This window comes from Balaenoptera borealis, assembly GCF_965194805.1.
Source record: "Balaenoptera borealis genome assembly, chromosome: 3".
Taxonomy (NCBI): domain Eukaryota; kingdom Metazoa; phylum Chordata; class Mammalia; order Artiodactyla; family Balaenopteridae; genus Balaenoptera; species Balaenoptera borealis.
The window spans coordinates 62335503-62352893 of record NC_138866.1 but is presented as its reverse complement, the minus strand read 5'-3'; the positions used below and the strand labels follow the sequence as shown (position 1 = coordinate 62352893).

Sequence of the window (17391 nt, the reverse complement as noted above, 5' to 3'; positions counted from 1 at the left end):
GACAGTGACACCAGAAGTGTGTTGCTTATGTCCAGTCTACCCCGTGATCTCGTTTTGGCTTCTGTCACTGCAGAAAACCCTGCTTCATGAAGATAGGATGTTGGAAATGGAAACAGGCTTTTCAGTGCTTTTGTGGCAATTTCAGGATATTCCGCCTTGACTTTAATCCAGACCGTATGGAGATTTGAAGTTGTCTCAAACATACTTTTAAGGCCACCGTCATTTGCGATCTCAAGCAGTTGATCCTCTTCTAGCATGGACAAAGTCGATTTCACCTGGCTTATTCACAAATGGGTCGCAGATCCATTTCTTCCCAGTTTGGGGGTCTTTTGTGGTTGGGAAGTAATGCTCAACTCTTTAGAAAGCTGAGATAGGTGATCATGCACCAGCTGGGAGAAAGAAGGCCCTGGTTCAGTCTCTTTCAAAATCTCTGCTAATGTTTGAAACATGTCAGAAATCCCATTGTTCACTCGTCGCCCCCATAATTCCAGTTTGGCTCTGAATGCAGCCACTTTATCTGCCGACTTGAACACAGTTGTCGTTCTCCCCTAAAGTGACAGATTGAGTTTGTTGAGCAGGTTGAATATGTCACACAAGTAAGTAAGTTTTGCGACTCATTCTGTGTCACTGAAATGTGCTGCCATTGGTGAATGTTTTTCTAAAAGAAATCTCTGGAGCGGCTCTCGTAACTCAAAAACTCTGGCCAGTGATCTACCTTTAGAAACCCATCTCACTTCTGTGTATAAGAGAAGACGTGTGTCCATCTCCTCGCAGAGCTGAGTGAACAGACATGAGTTAAGGACATGTACTTTAATGTGGTTGATAATTTTAATCATATCCTGAAAAATGTTGTTTAGTTCAGGTGACATTTTTTGGCTAGCCAGCATTTCTCTATGGATGACACAGTGCGTAGACTCACATTCAAAAGCAACCTCTTTGACCCGAGTAGTGAAACCAGAAAGCCGTCCAGTCATGGCAGCCGCTCCGTCCATGCGTATACTGGCACAAAATGACCAATTCAGTTTTCCTGTTATGTAATCATTCAAAGACTTGAATAGTGCTGCAGCTGTGGTGTTGGTTGGCAACAAAAGTGCACATAACATACCCTCATGCACATCCTCCTGAAAAATATATCGCACAAAAACAAGCATTGTTGCCCTGTTGTCAATATTGGTAGATTCATCAACCTGGATTGTGTACCACGGTGACTCATTAATCCTCTCTAACAATTGTGCCTGATATCCTGTGCTATTTCATCAATTCATCTAGTTACGGTGCTAGCCGGAAGAGGAACACATGCCACCTTTTGAACTGCATCCTCTCCTAAAAGTTCACGACAAACGTCCTTAGCAGCAGGCAAGGTCAACTCTTCACCAATAGTAAAAGGCTTCTTAGCTTTAGCAATGCGTTTAGCCACTAAGAATGATGCTCTCAGTGCAGGCACATTTGATGAAGTGGTGGCCTTCAGTAATTGCTTCTGTTCTTTGTGTTTACGTTTTTTTCTTTTGAAAAACTCCAAAGGCTTGTCTTTTAATGCAGGGTGGTTGGTGTCCATGTGGCGAAGCAGTTTTGAAGGTTTTATGGCTTCGTTGGATAGCCGGTCGCCACATATTATACAAAGTGGGCTTGGAAAATGTAAATCATCTGTTGCAACGAACCTGTAATTTAAGTAGAACTCTTGGTATTTTTTTTAAACCCAGCTTTCTTTTTGTTGGTAGTCTTAGAGTCTTCTGCTGTCTCATCATTGGGTCTTTCCCCCTTTTCAAAGAAGCTCTCCAGCGATATTTGTTTTTACTCACTTTGGCTAAGGTTAGCTTGTGGGCATACCAAAACTGTGACTGAGACAAGTGCACAGTGCGGGAAAGAGGCACGGACGGAAGTGGTAAATAAAATAATGGGTGGGCCATGCGCGGACTAAAATAAGTGTTGGATTCTGACTTAAAGCCTGCCACAAGATGCAGCTGTACAATTGAAGTACATCAACTCACTTGCCACTATAAAGCCTGCCATCAGATGCAGCTTAATTGTCACTTGCCACTCACTGATAGGGTTTTTTTAAAAAATTTTTAAAATTTTACTTATTTTTTGGCTGTGTTGGGTCTTCGTTGCTGCACGCAGGCTTTCTCTAGTTGTGGCAAGTGGGGGCTATTCTTCATTGCAGTGCACGGGCTTCTTATTGTGGTGGCTTCTCTCTTGTTGCTGAGCACGGGCTCCAGGCGTGCGGGCTTCAGTAGTTGCAGCACTCAGGCTCAGTAGTTGTGGCATGTGGGCCCTAGAGCATGCGGGCTTCAGTAGTTGTGGCGTGCAGGCTCAGTAGTTGTGGCGCATGGGCTTAGTTGCTCTGCAGCATGTGGGATCTTCCTGGACCAGGGATAGAATCCATGTCCCCTGCATTGACAGGTGGGTTCTTAACCACTGTGCCACCAGGGAAGTCCTACTGACAGGGTTTTGATATGAGTCTGCAAGCAATTGATTTATTATGGTCTCTGTGCAAACTTATCTGCTAATGATAATCCGTATTTGCAGCTGCTCCCCAGTGCTGGCATCACCACCTCAGCTCCACCTCAGATCATCAGGCATTAGATTCTCATAAGGAGCACACAACCTAGATCCCTTGCATGTGCAGTTCACAGTAGGGTTTGTGGTCCTATGAGAATCTAATGCTGCTGCTGATCTGACAGGAGGTGGAGCTCAGGCGGTAATGCGAGTGATGGGGAGGGGTTGTAAATACAGATGAAGTTTTGCTTGCTCACCGCTCACCTCCTGCTGTGGGGACCGGTTCCTAATGTGGTACCAGTCTATGGCCCGGGGGTTGGGGACCCCTGCTATAGAAGGAGGAATATAAGAAAAAGTGCAAAGGCCAGAGCTTAAGGCTTATTCAAAAAAGTGAGAAAACCAGTTTGGTTGGGAGAAGGATTTGAGCTAGAAAAGGAAAAAATATAGATGTGAAAGATTTCAAAAAAAGCAGAAAGTGGGATTGATGACTACAATTTTAAGAGTCAAGGTAAGAAGAAAAACCCAGATACAAGGAGAATGGTGGTAGCATGAACAGAAATAGAAAAGGAAAAGATTTGAGATGAAGGTGGAAGATAGAGTATTACAGACATGTTGTTTTTGAGGTCCTGATGGTATATTTAAGTCAGAGTGCCCAACTGACAGGTAGAAATGTGGCGTTGGGACCTGCCTGGTATGGGAAGCATAATTTGGAAGTCATCTGCCTAGTCATGAAAATAGGTGAGATTTCAAAAGTGAGGAATACAGAGAAAGAACGTCTATACTATATGTGAATACATTTCCTAGATCTGTAAAACATTTTATCTTCAAGTGTTCTTTGTTTTTTTTTTTTTTTAATTTTAATTTTTATGGGAGATAGGATCTCACAAAATGACATCTATTTACTAAAATTCTGCCTCTCTAATTTTTATGTTGACCCTTGTGATTTTTCACTGTTTTTTATTCTATCCCAGAAAGTAATGAACAACTTAATTTGTGAAAAATGTAATAATAATTTGAACTACAAGTCAAATTTTTTAAGTGCAAAGAAATTATTTAAATCAATTTTGCAGTTTTGCATGTTGTGAAAGCATTTCTTTTCTACCATATGTCTTGCATGTTAAACTTCCACAGTTTTATTCTTCTCCAGCCTTGGTACTGGGCCAGTCCTAAGGCTACAGAAAAACTATCCAGAGATATTGGGGAGTGAGTCATCTTGAGGGACCACGTTTTAAATAGGCAAGGAATAAGCTATTAGGAGCCAGAAATAATTTTAATCTGTTTCAGAAAAGTTAAAAAAAAATTGTATGCTTCCTCACTATTCAAAGATAACTGAATATAATTTAACTCTTTCTCATAGTTTGACCTTTATTTGATGATGATCAATATGCACATCATTTTGAGCTTCAATTATTCTGATGTTGTCAACTGTATGTGATGTAAAAATAGAAGATATGAAATATAGGACAGAGCTGGTAACTAACAGTTGCTTTCCTTGAAAAGTTTGCTTGTTTTTCTCATTTTCCTCTTTCTCACTGACTGACAGTAATTTGGGGAGAGGGATCAATGGGAATATAAGAGTAGGAGACCAAGATATTCTGTGGTAAACATAATGAGATTAGTCTTCTTTTTTATTTGACTGGCAAATCATCTATGTGAACAGTGCTGAAAGAAGAATTCCGTAAGTGTTTTTGAGCAATATTAACCTTTAAAGGACATAAACATCTTGGTGCTTAAGTTTTCGTGATTTGGTGGAAAACAGACCAAAAGTGGGTTAATTACTTCATAGTCACAGTTTAATGTCAGCCCTTTAAAATGATTTAAAAATGAATAAAAATAAGAAGGTCTAGAGACTGTTATAGTTTTAATTCATCTGTATTTTAGGTTAAAATCTAAAGTGGAAATTATTTTTGGTAAATATGTATTTTAAGGCTGAATATAGGCCTTGCATATCTAACTTCATATTTCAGTTTTTTCTTTTTTTTTTTTACCATTTGAGTTAACATTCAGATATATTTGGAACATAAAATTAATTTTATCTTTGATATTTGCCTTTTACTAACAGAAATGGATGATGAAGACTGTGAAAGAAGAAGAATGGAATGTTTAGATGAAATGTCCAATCTTGAAAAACAGTTTACCGATCTCAAGGATCAGTAAGTAGTGACTTCAGAAGGTCATTGTCACCGAATCTCAACCTTGTCACGTGTACACTAGCATGAGAGAAATTATATTCACTCTAGACTATTTTCCTTTTCGTATTTTATGGGACCGACTGATCTGAAAAAGGCTTCGACTGTTGTTTGCCTGCTGAAGACCTCATTAACTAATCAAGGGTTTTGAGGCTGTTTTTTGGGGGGATATAATAAGATTTTTATGTGGGGTTGGTAATGAAAATGTTTTCCTGGGTTGTTGCACCCTTGATTCTAATCTGCTTCATTCATTCCTTTGTTAAATAATTGGATAAAGATAGCATTTTAAAATTGTGAGAATAAGAGAGATATTTCCCAAAGATGGCATAGTGATTTTTGTTTATATCTTAACATTGGGTAATATATACATTATGTGTTTTCACATGCATTATTTAGTTTGCTTCTCTGTAAGGTTGGGAGATAGTCTTATCTCTAATTTACACGTGAGAAGATTGATGCTCAGAGAGGTTAAGTGATTTGTTCATAGTTCTTCAGAAAGTGATAAATTAAGCCAGGCTTTCTGCCTCCTAGTGCAGAAAGTGCTATGGTGTCCCTTCCACTAAGGCACATTACTTTGGAGGAACTGTAGTGGAATAGAAAGAGCATAGGCTCTGAATCCAGGCTTTCTTGACAGATTTCAAAGGTATAATAAGAGATTCTTTATTATCTACTGTAAAGATTGAATGAGCAGTATGTAAAATTCTCAGCCATTTGCCTGGCATGTAGTGTGTGTTTATTAGATACTATTTTTTTCCCCCTCCTTATAATGCCAGAACTCTTATGTAAAGTTGGTAACGCAAGAATGGGCCCCAGTGATTTGAGAGAACAGAATAGATGCAGATGCGGATTAAAAAAAATCTTAAAGGTGAGCTTTCAGTTTGGAACTTGCTGGCAAGGTTATGGGACATGCTACATTTTAGGAATTGTAAATGGAAGTGAGAAACTTCTGAGACTATAGACACCTTAACTTATTCAGAAGCTGGCTCTTCAGTTTATGAATCCTTCGTGATTTTGCTGCTTATTCCTTTTCTCCTACTTCTTCCCTAGAGAGGCCCAAAGAAGAGATGAAAGCCCATTTAATATCTGGAATTGCCAGACTTAAATAAGACAGATTTGGTTACCATATGAATCCTGCTGGATTTATGCCATTTCTGGTCTTAACTTTCATTGGTATTAGAGATGAATATATAGATAACGTTCCATGCTAGTGCAACAAATTAATATAAGCAATCCAAAATAATCCAAGGTTTAAAATTTTGGCTTTAAAAAACATGATATTTTCTTATTCTAAAGATTTATATTATTAATTTGAAATTAAAATAGTTTGGATCCCCAAGAATCCATTATTTGGGCAACATGGAGAGTTCATTCAGTTCATTTGGGATCATTCTGGAAAAGAGGAAGCAAATTTGTATTTTTGTATTTTAGCACAAGTAATCCGTGAATGAATAATTCTTAAACAATTATTTAAGATATACCTATTGAGCTTTTAAAGTGCCTTTTATGGTTATCCAAGAAATGAAAATTGTTGTAAAGCTCTAGTATAATATATTACGTAGGAGAACTTTGCGTCTAGTGAGTAATTTTGTCTAATCTTGTTCACCTTGGGGCAGGCAATTGTCTTGATTTTTACTTTCTCATGGCTCACTATGACCACCAGCCAGTTCCCCCTACCAGCTTTATTCATTTCTGAAAGTGTTAAAAGTAGACCCATTACCACTATTTAATAGGATTCTTTCTCAAGGAATTGGAATCTAGAAATATGTTTTAGAAAAGAAAAATCTTGGCACCAGGTTTATAATTATTTTTTTGTGTTGCCCCATTGCTTGTTTTTTATTTTTATCTTGTCATACTGTGTATCTCTGTAAGCTGTCTCAAATCCTCTTTGGAAGAGGTGGGTAATATAATAAAAATAATAGTAATAGTAATAAATATCCTGCTTTGCCTGTTCTGCTACTACAGGGCACAGTAGCAGTCCTTTCCTAAGGTAGGAAATCCACAATTTGCAGTTTGTAAAGTGGTGGAAGGTGAGTTCTTCCACTTCCTTAAAAAGATAGAGGAACTTGTGCCATCCAAGTTTCCATTCATTTCAGTGTTCAACATCCAACAAACATTAATTGAGCTTCTATTCTGTGAATAGTGTTGTGGTTGCTGCTGAGGGACTCATGATCCTTGCCTTTGATGAGTTTATACCTGGATTCCAAGGCTGTAGAAATTATACTGATTTTGAGGAATCTATTCTTTTAAAAGTGAGCTAATGGAATATTGTTAATTCACATATCCTCTTCATTCAAGATGTTCACCTATTCAGGATACCTTATCAATATTTTGTATGAGTTTGATGTTTTTCAGGGACAGTCATCTCTTTTATCAGATTTTTAGCATTTTGCCTAAAGTTGTATTTATAAGTTCAAAAACTATAAGTATCATGTTGTACTTTTCTGACTTTACACATTGTATGTTGAATTTTAGAAAAATTTAACCCAGATGTGATAATGTATTATTTTGACAGTTAATTCAGATAATTTTTCCCTTTTTGTTTAAAAAAAAGAATAGTTATTGTATTAACACTCAAATTTGCTTTATTCCTTTAGAATCATTGTATAAATCTCTATGCTAATTATAATGACCAATAATAGACAATTAATATTAGTTGCCTTAATTGTGTTAGTTTATATTTTCAAGAGGAAAGAGTGGAATTTTATATGAAAGCCAGGTAGCATCATGTTTTCAATAGCCAACTGCTATTTATACTAACACCTACAAGCATAAGCAGTGGTTTCTTTTGGAAGTTACTAGATGCCATTCTTGTGATGTATATGACATATTCTTCACCTATGATGAGTAATAAATGGCCAAAAAAATGTTACAAAATAATCTTAAATTGTTTGTCTGCTTTGAAATTTTAGGATATCCTTGAAATGCCACAAAACCAGGGTTAGAAGTGCCTTTCATAAAGAACGACAATTTAAACATTTTCCTGTTAAAAAAGAGTTAGTTCTGTCCTGCAGGATTATTGCTAAAAATAAACATTGAGTTGTCTCACATACTGTCTTTGATAATCAAGCTAAAGGTATTGGGATGACAGCTGGTAAATTAGGAGTATTTGTATGTGGACTCATAAATAGAGCAACAGGGATTCCTTGCCCCACTTTTCACTTCCCCATCTGTTGAGCAACTCATATTGTTATAGCTTCTTCATTTGCAGTCTAGAAGAACTGAGTATGCCAGATCACAAGTTCTCTAGCCATTGGTTTTACCTTCATCACTCTACTTCCTCTTTGTTCTTTTAAAAATCAAGTAGGCTGAATATTGTAATACTGACTGCTTTTCAGGAAACTTGGAGAGGAGACAGGGAATTATTTATTTTTGACAGCTAGTAATGCCTGTATCTAAATTATTCAAAATGATTTTTTTTTAAACTCAGTGTCTCTTAGAATTGATTTATTCTGCAGTTAAAACAAAAACATCTAGAGTGACCAAAAGTGGTTATTTCAGTTGTATTTTTTGTATTGTAAGTTAACCATTAAAGAGTGATATATCTAAAAAATAGAAAGACATTTCTTTGTGATTATGTGCATAAAGTCAAGTAATGTAACTGCGTTCTTCTCTTCACTTGAGATCAAGGCAAAAATACATTTGGTAGGCTATTAGAATATGAATGATATTAAGAAGAGAATGTATAGAAGTGGTAAATTGTTAGCCTTTGTTGGGCTTTTAAAATTAATATCTTAATTTTTGCTTTGTTAAGACTTTATAAAGAACGATTAAGTCAGGTGGATGCAAAACTACAAGAAGTCATAGCTGGAAAAGCACCAGAATATTTGGAACCACTGGCAACTTTACAAGAAAATATGCAAATTCGTACAAAGGTAGCAGGTAGGAAAGTGAAACATCTTTTCCATATAGTAGAATATGAACTCTTCAATAGACTTAAAAGGTGTTTATCAAGTGAGCGGTTGTTGTTAATGGAAGTACAACTGTATTTACATTGACCAGAGTATTTCACTGTCAGTCAGCCCACAGTTATTTATTAAATGCCTCATGCTTTTCTCTGCTACTGTAGGGGCTTGAAAAAAGAAAAAAAGCCCTCAAATTGCTCACAGTGTTGTTGAGAGGGTACTTCCACATGTGAAACAATTAGAAACCATGATACTTTCATTAAGAGATACTGTTACTATCGCAGTTTAATTTCCTATTAAGGTTCAATTTAAGTCCTCTTAGTATTTTTCATCTGTAAGAGTGATAAGGATTTTTTATTTGTAAAAACATTTTTTAAATGTTTGATCAGGATGTTAAAGAACAGGGAATTAGCCTTCAAACCTACAATTTAGTCATGAGTTTGTTATTTTGATAAGTTTGGTGACTCATTTGTGGCTATGAGTAAATGAAGATGTACTATATTTGTGTGGTTAAATTTCAGTCTTCTGTTTGTAACTGGGATCTGGCCTCAGAATTGTGTCCTACCACGCATAACAAGGGGTATATCTATTTGAAGGTCACTTAATGATTTTTCATAGTCAAACTAAAAACTGAAATTTAATTACTGGAGATGCTGATTGTTTTCTTTTTGAGGGACACTAATTGATCCTCATGTACCTGTTATGTAATACCTAAGGCGTTGTTGATAATAGGTTCTTTTTGGACTAAATCCACCTTAAACCAAATTTTATTCTTGAGTGCTTAATATTAAGTATGTAGATGACGTGATGCTTAATCTGCTGTCTTTGCATATTGGCTTAGCACACCCTTAAAAGTAAACATGTCCTTAATTTTCCTGGACATTCTAAAAGCACTAAGTGAGACTTAGTGGATGTTTAGGAAATATTACTTCAGTCAATTATTCACTTTTCTACTAGGCAGCCTCCTTTACTTTTTGATTGTACAAAAAGTAGTGTGTGTGAATGTGTTGCTGATGGCATAGTTCCAGATATCTGTCCCTTGCCTTTTCTATACAAGAAACAGAATTACATTTCTAGGGGCAACTATGGCATAGAGTTAAGCATATACATCTAGACCTCTTTGTTTGCCATTTTTGTGATGGCATGTTTGCATGACCATGGTGCCTATTTTATGCTGTTGTCTTGGTACCTCTAAGTTAAACTCACTTGAGCATCCATTCTCTAGGTAAAGCCCTGTTAGGAGCACGCAAACCTCATATCAGTTTATAAATTTTGTTATATTAGTTTCTACATTTAATCCTCTTGGAAACTTTGGACTCTGAAAATAAATAATAGTTAAAAACTAGTGGTTTTGATGGTTATGGTATCCAGTTGTTACTTTGAGTATATATGATTAAGAAACCAGAGCTTATTGACTCTGTTTCCCTTATGAATCCCAAGAGATTGTTTTTCATAGGTGAAGAGTTTTATTTTCATTTTAATCATTCTCTATCAAACATTTAGGAGTATTCCTTAGAAAAATGGGTAAGAACTAAAAATTGCAGTGTAGTTTTTTTCTAGCACTTAAACTCTTAGTTTTCTAGTCTTCTTTGATATATATTTTAACTGAGCCTTTTATTTTTAGTTTTTAAAGGTAAAGTTAGACTCACTTGCCAATTTCTTCTTGATTCATCTTATAAAATAGTTAGGACAGAATTCGTGTAGGGAAGTGATATTGAAACTCCTTATTGCTAACATAATCAGAGTAATTGTGTTTGGTTGCAGGAATCTATAGAGAGCTCTGCTTAGAATCTGTAAAGAACAAATATGAATGTGAAATTCAAGCTTCTCGCCAGCATTGTGAGGTACTGTTATTTTGCTTAACTTTTAAGCTGATTTCAACTCTTCAACTCTTCTTATGAGTACAGCAGTTAAAATAGTAAATAAACTAAATGAAACAAAATTAAATAGTACTTTAGCTCAGCACTTGTATGTTTTTTTTTTTTTTTTAAATACAGTTGCACTGGAAGCTGTATTGGAAATAGGACACAAAGAAAGGACCATAGGAAAGAGCTAAGTGATATAATTTTAGAAGTTTTTCAACTGTTACCTTAAAAAGACTTTGTAATGATTATGTCATCTGGCATCACTGAAAATAGTATAATTAGTATAATATTCAAGGCTCAAAAGATGTATATCCAGTAGTACAGTTAGAAAGTTGGGCTATATTAATTTCTCAATTTCTAGATCTGTTTCCACATCTTAGGGCAAAATTCTCTATGGGGAAAAAATAAATTCTGTATGTTCCATTTATTTTGAATAACGTTTGAAAACATAGTGCTGATTTTGCAGATAACTTTTCATAAAACCTAGATAAGATCATAAGTATACTAGTGAAAATAAGAGGACGCGTTCTATGATGATTCTTATCTTACTTTAATGTACCATATCTTTATAAATCATTAAAATACTAAGAGTATATAGGTATAAAAATGATGGAGCTTGTTTCATTTTCTTGGTTATAATTGAGGTGAAACATCTTTTGGTGTTTACTGGCTGCTTGGATTTTCTTTCCTAAGAAGTGCCTGTTCATATCTTTTGCCTTTACTTTGGGCTTTTAGTCTTTTCCTCATTGACTGTAGAGGTTCTTTATATATTCTGGATACAAATGGATTGCTGGTTATATGCTTTGCAAATATTTTTACCCAGACAATGGAATATCTTTTCACTTTTTCTGATGACCTTATGAACAAAATTTTACATTTTAATGTAGTTGAATTTATCATCTTTCCTTTATGATAGATGCTTTTTGTGTCTTCCCCACTTTGAGGTAAAATGATGTATTTTCTTTTAAAAGTTGAAATTTTGCTTTTTAACAGTTAGATTGCTAAACTGCCTTTAATTAATTTTTATGTGTGGTTAAAGTATGGCTCTAATTTTACTTTTTTGCATATGGATAGGTAATTCTCAACTCTATTATATTCTTCATTATTTTCCACTAATCAGCAATCCCATCTCTTTTTTATAGAAAATATCCACATATGTGCTGGCTTGTTTTTAGCTTTTTTTCCTTTGTTCCATTGGTCTGTTTGGCTCTTTCTGCACCAGTATCACAGTATCATTTTTTACAACTTTCAGTCTAGTAAGTCTTAGTCACTCAATACCCTAATAATTTTATCTTGCTCTTTTCCTTCTTACAGTTGTTATTGTTAATTTTTTTTGTTTTTTAGTAAAAACTTTTAAAAAATTGCTTTTTTATTTTCTGCTGCTGCATAGAAAAGTAATTTTGTATATTGATATTATATCCAATCTTATCTACCTCTCTTAATTTTAATAATTTAATTACAGATTCTTAGATTGTCCATGTAGATAATAATGTCATTTGTGAATAATGGCAACTTTTTTCTTTTTTCTTCCTTTCTGATCTCTCTTTTTTTTTTTTTAATTTTATTTATTTTTGGCTGTGTTGGGTCTTCGTTGTTGCGCGCGGGCTTTCGCTAGTTGCGGCAAGCGGGGGCTACTCTTTGTTGTGGTGTGCGGGCTTCTCATTGTGGTGGCCTCTCTTGTTGTGGAGCACGGGCTATAGGCACGCAGGCTTCAGTAGTTGCAGCACGGTGGGCGCAGTAGTTGTGGCTCTCGAGCTCTAGAGCGCAGGGTCAGTAGTTGTGGCACACGGGCTTAGTTGCTCTGGGTCTGGGATCTTCCCGGACCAGGGATCAAACCCATGTCCCCTGCAATGGCAGGCAGATTCTTAACCACTGCGCCACCAGGGAAGTCCTCTGATCTTTTCTTATTTGTTTTACTTGTCTTAATGGCACTGATAGAACCTCTAGTACATGTTGGAATAGAAGCAGTGAAAGCCGGTCATTATTGTGTTCTTGATTTTAAGGGAATGCTTCTAATGGTTTCCCAATTAGTATGATACTTGCTGTTTGGTTTTTTTTTTTTTTTTAAGTTTTATATATTTATTTATTTATTTATTTATTTATTTATGGCTGTGTTGGGTCTTCGTTTCTGTGTGAGGGCTTTCTCTAGTTGCGGCAAGCGGGGGCCACTCTTCATCGTGGTGCGCGGGCCTCTCACTATCGTGGCCTCTCTTGTTGCGGAGCACAGGCTCCAGACGCGCAGGCTCAGTAATTGTGGCTCACGGGCCTAGTTGCTCCGCGGCATGTGGGATCTTCCCAGACCAGGGCTCGAACCCGTGTCCCCTGCATTGGCAGGCAGATTCTCAACCACTGCGCCACCAGGGAAGCCCCTTGCTGTTTGGTTTTAATAAATACTCTTTTTATCAAGTTAAGGGAACTTATTTCTTTTTTTCTAAGAATTTTCCATAAATATTGTTAGACTTTATTAAATACTTTGCGTCTGTTGAATTAGTCATATTTTTTGCACTTAAATTATTAATGTGTTTTCTAATGTTAAACTGTCCTTTGATTCCTGGAATGATTATTTTTCTTGTGCATTACCAGATTCATTTTGATGATATTTTGTTTAGAAGCTTCATTTCTATGTTAATAAGTGAGATTTAATTTTTAATTCTTATACTGTCTTTGATTCCAAGATTCATAAAATAAGTTAGGAATATTCCATATTTTTCTCTTCTATAGAAGTATATATTTAACATTACAATCTTCCGTTCCATTAGTGCTTAGTACATCTTGTCTTTATGCTGCATTTTTGAGAACAATCTCATAGTAGGGTTGCAAGAAGGTACAAAAGAACTTTTTTGGTGAACGTGAGAATGAGTTGGCAACATGATGCTCCATAACCCCTGAATACTGTAATGAATATTTCAAAGAAATGAGGGATGTTCTCTTACATAACCACACTAAAATCATCAAAATCAGGAAATGTACATTGATATTGTTACTACCATCTAATCTTCAGACTCCATTTAAGTTTTAGCAGTTTTCCCTATAGCAGTCTTTATAGCAAAGAGATCCAGTTCAGAATCACATGTTATCTTTGTCATTGCATTTAATTGTCCTGTCTTTTCAGTCTCCTTCAATGTGGAACAATACCTCAGTCTTCCCTTGGTTTTTTTAATGATCTTTACATTTTTGAAAATTTCAGGCCAGTTATATTATAGAATGTTCCTCAATTTTGAGTTGGTCTGCTGTTTCTTCATGATTAGAACCAGGTTTTGTATCTTTGGTAGGAGTATCACAGCAATGATGCTGTGTTCTTCTCATTGAATTCTAACAGGCAGTGCACAATTTTGATATGTACCATGATAGGTTATGTACACTCTGATCACTTGGTTTAAGTGATGTCTTCTAGGTTTTTCTAAGTATACTTACTTTTTCTCATTGTGATTAGTAAGTATTTAGTGGAGAAGTACTTTGAAACTGCAAATATCTCATTCCTCATAACACTTTCAATTTATTCATTTATTTATTTATATAAGTATGTGCATTGTTTCCTCACTCTTTTTTTTTTTGTCTGCTTCGTCTTTCAGTTACTGAGGGAGGTGAGCAGAATTTCTCTCTGTGATGGTGGATTTGTTAATACCTCCTTGTATTTATTTCTTTTATTTTCTTTTTGATATTAGTTTTCTTTCATTTCCTAAGAAAATTCACATACTATTCTTTTCAATATAGTAAAGTCATTCATAATTTGAAATCTGGAGGCCAAAGGTGCTAATGATGAGATGCCTCACAATGCATGTCCACTGTTTCAGGTTCCTTTGGTCAAAAAGGATTGTACAGTCCCAGAGACACTGAATGCTCATGATTCCAGAGCACCCAGTTGAAACTTATCTCCCATGGAATTTCTTTCATCTTTTTCTTTGTTTTGTTTTATTTTTTTCCTTTTTTCCTCTGTCTTCTGTCCTCCCTTCCTTCTTTCCTTCCTTCTTCCCTTCTTCCTTCCCCCCTTTCTTCCTTCCCAACCCCCAACCCTCTCTCTCTCTTTCTCTCTTTTTTAAATTGGGGTAAGAACACTTAACGTGAGATCTACCTTCTTAACAAATTTTAATGTGTAATATAGTATTGTTAGCTCTAGGCACATTGTTGTACAGCAGATCTCTAGAACTTAACCATCACAGATAACTGAAACTTTATACCCGTTGAACAGCAACTCCCTGTTTCCCCTTCCCCATAGCCCCTGGCAACCACCATTCTACTCTCTGCTTCTATGTGTTTGACTAGTTTATATATCTCATATAATTGGTATCATGCAATCTTTGTCCTTAAGTGACTGGCTTATTTCACTTAGCATAATGTCCTCAAGGTTCATCCATGTTGTAGCATATGGCAGGGTTTCCTTCTTTTTTTTAAAGAATGAATAATACTTCATTGTGTGTATATATCACATTTTCTTTATCCATTCATCCTTCAGTGTACATTTAGGTTGTTTTTCACATTTTGGTTATTGTGAATAATGCTGCAATGAACACAGGAGTGCAAATATCTTTTCAAGACCCTGATTTCAGTTCTTTTAGGTATATACTCAGAAGTAGGATTGCTGGACCATATGGTAGTTCTGTTTTTAGTGTTTTTGGGGAACCTCCATACTGTTTTTCACAGTGACCACACCATTTTACATTCCCACGAACTGTGCACAAGGGTTCCAATTTTTCCATATCCTCACGAACACTTATTGTCTTTTGTTTTTTGAATATAGGCATCCTAACAGGTATTCAGTGATATCTCATTGTCATTTTGATTTGCATTTTCTTATGATTAGTAATGTTGAGCATCTTTTCACGTACCTATCAGCCACTTGTATGTTTTTTTTGCAGAAATGTCTATGCAAATCCTTTGCCCATTCTTTAAATCGAGTTCCTTACATATTTTGGATATTAACCCGCTATTAGATACATGATTTGCAAATATTTTCTCCATTCTGTTAGGTTGCTTTTTCACTCTAGTTGTTTCTTTGCTGTGCAGAAGCTTTTTTTTTTTTTTTTTTGATATAGTCCCACTTATCTTTTTGTTTTTGTTGTCTTGTTTGTGCTTTTGGTGTCATATCCAATAAATCATTGCCAAGACCAATGTTGTAAAGCTTATCCTCCTTATTTTCTTCTAGTGGTTTTACAGTTTCAGGTCCTACATTTAAATCTTTAATCCATTTTGAGTTGATTTTTGTGTAGGATGTAAGATAAGGGTCAAGTTTTATTCTTTTGCATGTGGTTTTCCAGTTTTCCCAACACCATTTGTTGAAGATCTATCCTTTCCCCATTATGTAGTCTTGGTACCGTTATTGAAGTTCAGTTGACCATGTATGCATGGATTTATTTCACGGCTCTTTATTCTGTTCCATTTGTCTAAATGTTTATGCCAGTACCGTATTTTTTAAATTACAATAGCTTTGTAATATATTTTAAAATTAGGAAATGTGAGGCCTCCAGCTTTGTTCTTCTCTCTCAAGATTGTTTTGGGTCTTTGGGGTCCTTTGTGTTTCCATATGAATTTTAAGATTGTTTTTTCTATTTCTGTAAAAAAAAAAGTCATTGGAATTTTGATAGAGGTTACATTGAATTTGTAAATTGCTTTGGGTAGTATGGACATTTTAACAATATTAAGTCTTAATAACAATATTATATCTTAATAACAATATTAAGTCTTAATAACAATATTAAGTTTTTCAATCCATAAACATGGGCTTTCCACTTATTTGTGTTTTCTTTAATTTCTTTCATCAACATTTTACGTTGTCAGTATACAGGTCTTTCACTTTAGTTTATTCCTAAGTATTCTATTATTTTTGATACTCTTGTAAATGGGATTTTTAATTTTCCATATCTCTTTCATTCTATCAGTTTTTGCTTTATATATATATATATATAGAGAGAGAGAGAGCCTGTATTAGCAGACTCACATATTTTAGAATTTTTATATTTTTAATAAATGTAACATTTTATCCTTTTTTTTTATACCCTTCTATCTCTGTAACAGTGATTTTTGCCTTAATGTCTATTTTGTCTGATAGTTAAAACAGCTACCCTAGTTTTATTTGGCTTGGAATTTTCCTGATAAAAGGTTTTTTCACCCTTTTTTTTTTTCTTCTCACTTTTTTCTGGCCTTGTATTTTGGGTGTATTACTCGTAAATAGCATAAGCCTTGATTTAAAATAAAATCTCTTTTAACAATCTCTGTCTTTTAACTGATAAATTTAGTCTAATTATATTGATGGTGATTATTTTGATATTTAATTCCAGCCTATTTTGTGTTTTCAGTTTGTTCTGCTTTATCCTTTTTTATTCTTTCCTGATCTTTTTTGGGAGGTATGTGTGATTTATTGAGTTTTAAAATTACATCATAAAGTTATACCCTCTATTTCTATTTTAATGATTACCTCCATACCTTCCATTTCTATATTTTAATGATTACCTTAAATTTTTAGCATGCATACCTACATTAGTAGAATCTAAATATTAATAACTCTGTCCTCCTCCTTAGAACTCCTATAAAGGACCTTAGAACTCTAACTCCAGTTACTCCCTCTCAAATTATAAAGTATAGTTGTTTACTATTTTAGTTCCTTCTTGTTTTTCATACTTTAGATGAGACGTTATTTTGATCTCGTAAATTTAGTTCTTTTTAGGTTTATCCACATTTTACTAGTTTCTTGTTCACTGTTTTCGAGTTGCAACCCTTCCTTGCAGATCTGTTTTCTGCTTCTTGAAGAACATCCTAGGCATTCCTTCACTGAGAGTCTGTTAGTGGTAAGCTCAGTTTTTATTTGTTCAAAAATAGTTTTATTTGTAAAAATTGTGGAAGGACAGTTTAGGGGGTTATAACATTCCAGGATGACAGATATTTCCTGTTAACGTTTTTAGGATCTTACTTTCCATAGTCTGTGCTAGAAGGCTACAGTCATTT

At 35.1% G+C, this 17391-nt stretch overlaps 1 protein-coding gene across 2 annotated transcripts in view; it reads left to right on the top strand.

Annotated features, from left to right (window-relative positions):
• Window positions 1-17391, top strand: part of BRMS1L (BRMS1 like transcriptional repressor) — a 49230-nt gene that overhangs the window by 12074 nt on the left and 19765 nt on the right. For both annotated transcript variants that reach the window (XM_082384180.1, XM_082384181.1), the window contains exons 2-4: window positions 4559-4649; window positions 8437-8564; window positions 10352-10431. In XM_082384180.1, the coding sequence (XP_082240306.1) occupies window positions 4559-4649; window positions 8437-8564; window positions 10352-10431 (299 nt within the window). The remainder of the gene's footprint in view (window positions 1-4558; window positions 4650-8436; window positions 8565-10351; window positions 10432-17391) is intronic.